At 40.9% G+C, this 6,782-nt stretch overlaps 1 protein-coding gene and 1 long non-coding RNA gene across 2 annotated transcripts; one reads left to right on the top strand and one right to left on the bottom strand.

Annotated features, from left to right (window-relative positions):
• Positions 1-68: 68 nt before the first annotated feature.
• LOC111576047 (elastase-1-like) lies at positions 69-4,119 on the bottom strand. Its single transcript, XM_023281543.3, has 8 exons — positions 3,965-4,119; positions 3,672-3,775; positions 2,912-3,012; positions 2,487-2,612; positions 1,692-1,828; positions 1,386-1,528; positions 350-499; positions 69-168 (listed from the first exon to the last, which is right to left on the bottom strand). Exons 1-8 carry the CDS (start codon positions 4,002-4,004, stop codon positions 157-159), a joined length of 813 nt encoding a protein of 270 aa, XP_023137311.2. The 5' UTR covers positions 4,005-4,119; the 3' UTR covers positions 69-156.
• On the top strand, positions 3,696-6,234 carry LOC129348947 (uncharacterized). The gene is made up of 2 exons (XR_008601721.1): positions 3,696-3,827; positions 6,038-6,234. It is a non-coding gene; the product is annotated as an uncharacterized LOC129348947 (long non-coding RNA).
• Positions 6,235-6,782: the final 548 nt, after the last annotated feature.

Below are 6,782 nucleotides of genomic sequence, written 5' to 3'. Positions count from 1 at the left end.
TATGGACAGTGCCTGTTGTATCCCACACAAGATGAAGTGAAATAAATAAATAAATGAAGCAAAGCAAATGCACGTTAAAGGACGTTTTATTCCGATGGAGATAGATACTAAGATGAATCCAGCTTTCCGTCGTTTCCATGGAGATCATCCTTCTTCTCAACCCATGATCTGGCAAAGCAAGGACAAATGAATCATTATGTGAAGATCCTTTAAGAATCAACCAACCAGATACTGCTCAAGCTGACTGTGATATGAGATTGAGCCGTCAGCACATGTAGTGCGATTTAGAAAATTGCCATCATACTGTAAGTACATCGATGATTCATGTGAGTTATTATTAAATACTGACGCCGTTCATCCAGCTGATGTAGGCAGAGACACGGGTGAAGACGGTGGGCTTCCTGTAGGCGTTGCAGCCAGAAGAGGACACAAAGCTGGTCACACCATGGACAACCCACTGGCCGTTGACACTGCAGTTCAGGGGGCCACCAGAGTCACCCTGGATTCAAAAAAAAAAAAAAAAAAGCAGACAAGATTCATAACCGCTGGCTTTTTTGTCTGCACTTTGGAACTGGAGTGTGACGCAAATTTCCCAATGCACTTAACTCATTCCCACTTGCTTCTCATATCTGCTTCTAATCTCAGTCAGCCTGGAGCAACTTTGTGGAGAACATGAGCTTGCAAGAGTTTGACACTTTGTGCAGCTTAAGCACTTGCTTGGATCATTGTTACTGACTTATGCCCCCGCTGAGGCAGCAAGTAATCCCGCATGTGTCCCCTAAAATGTCTTCGTTGACAGGAAGGGGTCAGCCCACCGCTCAGTGGGAGACAGTCAAGTTCAGTCTGTCATAGCCGAGCGGGACAAGTTCCTTCCAGTGTTTTCCCCAGTCTGTTTATGTCCAAACACTGTTCAAGGGGTGTCAAGACAAAGTTTGGGAACTAACTTTCAAAACTCTGTTAAAAACCTGAGCTTTGAAGAATCTGCCCTCCTGAAATAGACCAATTTTATTACATATTTATAGGTGCAGCTAATTATTTTATTTATTTTTCACTAGTTGTTCATTTTTGCTTTATAAATTAGTTTCAAGACAATAACACGACAAAATTTAGGGTTGCCTGGTTGAAGTCAGTGTTTATCATTTCTTTTTGGTAACAATACAGTTATAAATTTTACCAATCCAGTAATAAATTGTTAATAAATACATCTTGGTATGTCTCTTCTGAAGCTCTTTTCCTCAGTTGTGGAAATAACCAGTCATAAAACTCCAAAGAGTTTATTGCTAACTGCAGTTTTCTGTCTTGCAACAAACTTTTGCGATGCTTCATAACGGGCTGTTTATTTAAAAAGTGGTACCCTGAGACCGTTAATCATTTTTATAGCTCACCTGACAGCCAGACTCGCTGCCGCCACCAGCACAGACCATGGAGTCCTTCACAGTGCTGCCCCACCATCCGTAGCTGGTGCAGGTCCTGTAGTCAACGACGGGCAGAGAGGCCTGCTTCAGCTGGGCAGACAGCTGACCTCCAGCTGGGGACGGCAGGAAAAATACAAATTACAACCGTGCTAAGCGGTGAGACAGCAGGGTCATACAACACATGCACTCTGAAGCTATTTATGGATTGCTTTTCTATGCATGCAAATACTGAAATGAATAATTTATCAGGGAAATGTATCATAATGTCAGACTCACTCTGGGTGCGACCCCATCCGGTGATGTAGCAGGGGTTGTTGTGGGGCAGAACCTGACCGGAAGGAGGCAGAGCACCGAGCTGGACGTAGTTGTTCAGAGAAGCATCAGAGGACAGACGCAGCAGAGCGATGTCCCAGCTGAGGGTCAGAGCAACATGCCCTCATGTCAGTGAGAAACAAATATTTCTGTCTGTAACTGTTTCCTTTAAGAGTGGGATTTTGTCTGTTTTTCAGTGTGAATTAGATTTTTTAGCAGGTAAAAATAAAAAATATGATCTTTTTAAAAGATTAATCTGCCCTATTTTTTTTTTTTTTTTTTTTTTTAATAAATCCTTGAATTGCTCATACAATCACCAGAAAGCAAACCAGAGAGTTTTTATCAATATCCCTGTGGGAATGAGTCAAACACTTATCAGCTGTTGCTTAATTTTCTGTTAATCAATGAACTGACTGATTAGTTCAGTTCATTTTTGTTTTCTATGACTGGATGTGTTTTTAACATGTTGTAGTGAGGGCCAATCAGCAAAACAATTTATGTAACTCCAGTAAATGTAAAAAAAAAAACAAAAAAAACAAATTAAATATGACCTAATTATTTATAATGTACTGAAAGAAAAATACACACAATGTCTGTTTTGTCATATTAGATGTGAACAGGACTATTGACACATTTCAATTGTTTTTCATGTTTAACAAAAACTCGTTCTGTCTTAATAATATGCGGTGTACATGCTATATAGCAGCATTTGCTGTTTTTGTATGCAGATGTGGCTCAAACTACGTTATAGCAACTAACCCTCCGGCAACGTTGTTGGAGTTCCAGTTGGGGTGGATGTAGACGCGGCTCACGCTCATGTACTGCTCTCTGCCCTCGTGGGAGTTGATGTTGTGATCTCCAAGAACAACACGCCAAGTCCTGGACCTGTGGCCATGAAAACAAAAAAATGATAATTTCATTCTTGCTCTCAAACCCATCTCGTGTAGCTCTGTAGTAAAACAAGTACATCTGCTCAAAATCAATATTCTACGTGGAGACTGCTTTAGGGAACAAGTCAAATATAGACCAACGATGTCTTAGCCATGCAATCAAGCCACCAGATAATGTAACAAAATAAAATCATGTGTATGTTCAGCTCCGTCAGAACACATGTCCTGCTTCTTCACCCATAAATCTGCTGGTTTGAGGCTCACTGGCTGCTCTGTGATGCATGAAACTCCCACCTGTCCACACAGTGAGCGGCAGTCATGACCCATCCTCTCCTGATCAGCGTGCCTCCACAGGTGTGGTAGTAGTTGCTGCCAGATTTGTACTGAAGAGAAATCTAATGAAAAGACCACAGAGAGCATTAAAACTCCAAGAAACTGAACAGTTCACCTTTTTATTTGCCAAATCTGTCTTGGCAGCAATGCTGGCACTGAGAAGATGGTTACAGGTATTCCAAGAGCTCTTTTAAAAAATATCTGATTAACTCTGTGATGTGTGTTCACAGAATACATGCTGCACTGACCTATTTTACATTTTAAAGTTTCCAAAAATGTGCCATCAGGGCATTTAGAGCAACAAGCAATTTACTAAGAAAATGTACTTAAATACTGCACTTAAATACAGACTAAAACTGGGCCATGTTTAGGGCCAAATATCTAAATATTTTCCTCTACTACCTTTATTTAACAGCTGTGGTAACTTTTTAATGTGTAATATTTTAGATTAAAAGCCTTATATATTTTACATTTAAAAGACCTCTTCATGTTGGATTGACATGAGGTCACTTTCTGCAGGCAAAAATGATGAAATTGTAACTTGTCCCATCGCAAAACTAGCTAGAAATTCCCTGATGCCTTGAGAAAAAGTTGTTCTTTTGTTTAATCCTGTGTACATAGGTTACACACTTCTAATTGCAGCGGTGTGCTCATGTTGTTTTGACTTGTCAGAATATTTCTACCACAGTTGTTGTGGTGCCAGACAAAGCATATACGGTACCTGCCAGGGCCAGGAGTTGGGTCTGGCCACCTCACCTCCCACAACTCTCTCAGCAGCACTGCCATCCTCCAGGTACCTGGGCTGAGGCTCCAGCTCAGCCAGCACTGAGCCAAGCAGAGACACAGGAAGCAGAAAAGTCAGACATCATGAATTCAGGTGAGTGAGGGCGAGTGTGTGTGTGCGTGTGCGTGTGCGTGTGTGTGTGTGTGTGTGTGTGTGTGTGTGTGTGTGTGTGCGTGTGTGTGGTGTGTGTGTGTGTGCAGAATGTCAAAGCAGAGCGAGACAGGTCTTACCGAGGGCTGCGAGAGAGGTCAACACAAGAAACCTGAGCATGTCTGCAGTGAAAGCTGAAACTTTCTACACAGGAAACTTCTGCTGCCCACTACTCTTTTATACCCCCAGGGCCACTTTTGCTGTTAGTGTGTGTGTGTGTGTGTGTGTGTGTGTGTGTGTGTGGGACTTGTTCAATACCAGCGCATGTCCACCTGTGCCTATCTCACAGTTATCGCAACAGAGGGACCGGGGGGGATTCATACGTGGAAAAGCTGACTCAGCCCTCTGAATCCATATTTTCCACTTGCTTTGGCAGTTGCTGTCAGGATTGTCCAGCAGGATTCTGTCTGCTTGTTACGAAGCAACACTAAACACTTAGAGTGTATGTTTTAGTTTTTGGCGTAGAAAGTGCAATTTGTTTTGCACTGTCTTAGCAACACTCACTTAAGCTGCAAAACAAATCATTGCTCACATTAGGAGCAACTTACCTCTTGCCAAAGATTTGCCAAAGATTAAATATATGGGATTGTATCGAATGTTGGTCAAGCTCTAGAATTGGTTAGAAAAATTATTTGATATGCTAAAACGTGGACTGCACAGTGACTTAGTGGTTAGCACCATCGCCTCACACCTAGTAGATCCCTGGTTTGTGTCCCGCCCTGGGCCTGGGATCTTTTTGCATGGAGTTTGCATGTTCTCCGTGTGTATACGTGGGTTGCACCGGGTTCTCTGGCTTAATCCCACAGTCCAAAAACATGCTGAGGTTAATTGGTGATTCGAAATTGTTCAAAGGTGTGCATGTGAGTGTGACTGTTTGTCTCTATGTGTAGTCCTGTGATAGACTGGCAAACCTGTCCAGGGTGTCCCCAGCCTTCACCCTCAGTCAGCTGGGATAGACTCCAGCCCCGTATAGATAATGAATGGATGGATGGATGGATGATACTAAAATGTAGTATTTGTGAATACACATTACAGTCAATTAAACATATGGTGTGCAATTACTGCTGCAAGGAGTCTCTCAATCAAAACAACGGCAAAAGAGAGTAGTTTGATCATATTGGCAAGTGGCATATTCATGGGATGGACAATAAATGGGAAAAAGTGTCATCACCACTGTCAATCTATCTGCTGATGTGAATCAGACAGAAAATCAATGTATTGAAGTTTTATCTATATTATATATTAATTATACTAAAACTAGGTAATTTCATTCTAATGAAAAAGCTACATGTACACTATCATTCAAAAGTTTGGGGTCACCCAGATAATTTCATGTTTTCCATGAAAACTCACATTTTTATTCATGTTCTAACATAATTACGGAAGGGTTTTCTAATCATCAATTAGCCTTTCAACATCATTAGCTAACACAATGTAGCATTAGAACACAGGAGTGATGGTTGCTGGAAATGTTCCTCTGTATCCCTATGGAGATGTTCCATTAAAAATCAGCCGCTTCCAGCTAGAATAGTCATTTACCACATTAATAATGTCTAGACTGGATTTCTGTTACATTTAATGTTATCTTCACTGAAAAAAATGCTTTTCCTTCAAAAATAAGGACATTTCTAAGTGACCCCAAACTTTTGAACGGTAGAGTATCTAGTAGTAGTTATTGTCACGTATTAGAGGAGTCACTACACGTACTGCAGTTGTAGCTAATGTTATGTTGCAATGTAGTTGTTGGTTAGCTCACAACTAGCTTGCTGACTGTATCATTTAGTGTGCGTTTCCACGGCTACAGCAGGTGTACAGATATGACAGCACTGACAGGCAATCAGAATGAAACACACTGTTACATTAGGCTCATCTTTTTTCTGTTCTTCAGCCTCTGTGTCTCCTCTCTCCTGCCTGTGACCCCTAGTGTGTGTGTGTGTGTGTGTGTGTGTGTGTGTGTGTAGATAAAAAGTCTGACATCTGTACATCTATGACGCATTATACCATGTTGTGAATAGGACTGTCAGGAAGTATATAATGTAAGCTGTCAGGCCACTGTTCATCTGACGGGTCATGTAGTCATGTAGCAACACGTCATATTTATTGATGTCGCTTAAAGACGACAGCTTCGAGTTAAAGATGTCTCACTTTGTTAGATGCCTGTTGCTTCGACGCCCACCGTGTCGTCACCTCCTTTGCTCGAATCTCTGGTTGGAGGGCCTGAGACACAAGGCGATGAGTTGAGGAAAGGAATCGAGGATATACAACTTCAGATATGAATAGAGGCGATTAAATACAATAATGTGAATACACAAGTCAACAAATTAAACAAATAAAACATTGTTTCAGTCTTTTTTGGATCCTTTCCTGTTCTTAATCCTGAAATGCTGCCTATAATACCTTTATGGTACTTGATAGCACAGGCTGAAATCAAATTTAAATATACAGGCTATACATGTTTTACCAGTACATGTATACATATTTTATATCTACATCTTCACACAAGTTAGAGATGGAAACCTTTTGAAGAGCATGAACGTGAATGTGAATTTTGCACTCATGTTTATATTAAACTCATATTAATTATTCAATAAGTTGAAAACATGAATCGCCACTTGAATCTTGACGGGGATTTCCTGAACAGCATCATTTTAGATACATTTTATAAATAGAGGCAGCTATGCAGCAGATGGAGGTGAACATGCAGAGTAGATGTAAAGTAATGGGATTGTATATATATATATACCCTTGCATGTTACAATTTGCTGATTAATATAGATTAAGATCACAGTTTAAGGTTTATAGTAACAACCCCCAACGCCACAGAGCAGAACTCCCTGTTAAGCCTTTGTAGTATTCATGAGGCCCTGCAGAGGTGATGTTATGAGTGTATGTTCAGTG

The sequence above is a fragment of the Amphiprion ocellaris genome, chromosome 5, assembly GCF_022539595.1.
Source record: "Amphiprion ocellaris isolate individual 3 ecotype Okinawa chromosome 5, ASM2253959v1, whole genome shotgun sequence".
Lineage (NCBI taxonomy): Eukaryota > Metazoa > Chordata > Actinopteri > Pomacentridae > Amphiprion > Amphiprion ocellaris.
Note: the sequence above shows the minus strand (reverse complement) of the source record. Positions and strands in the feature narration are given on the sequence as shown.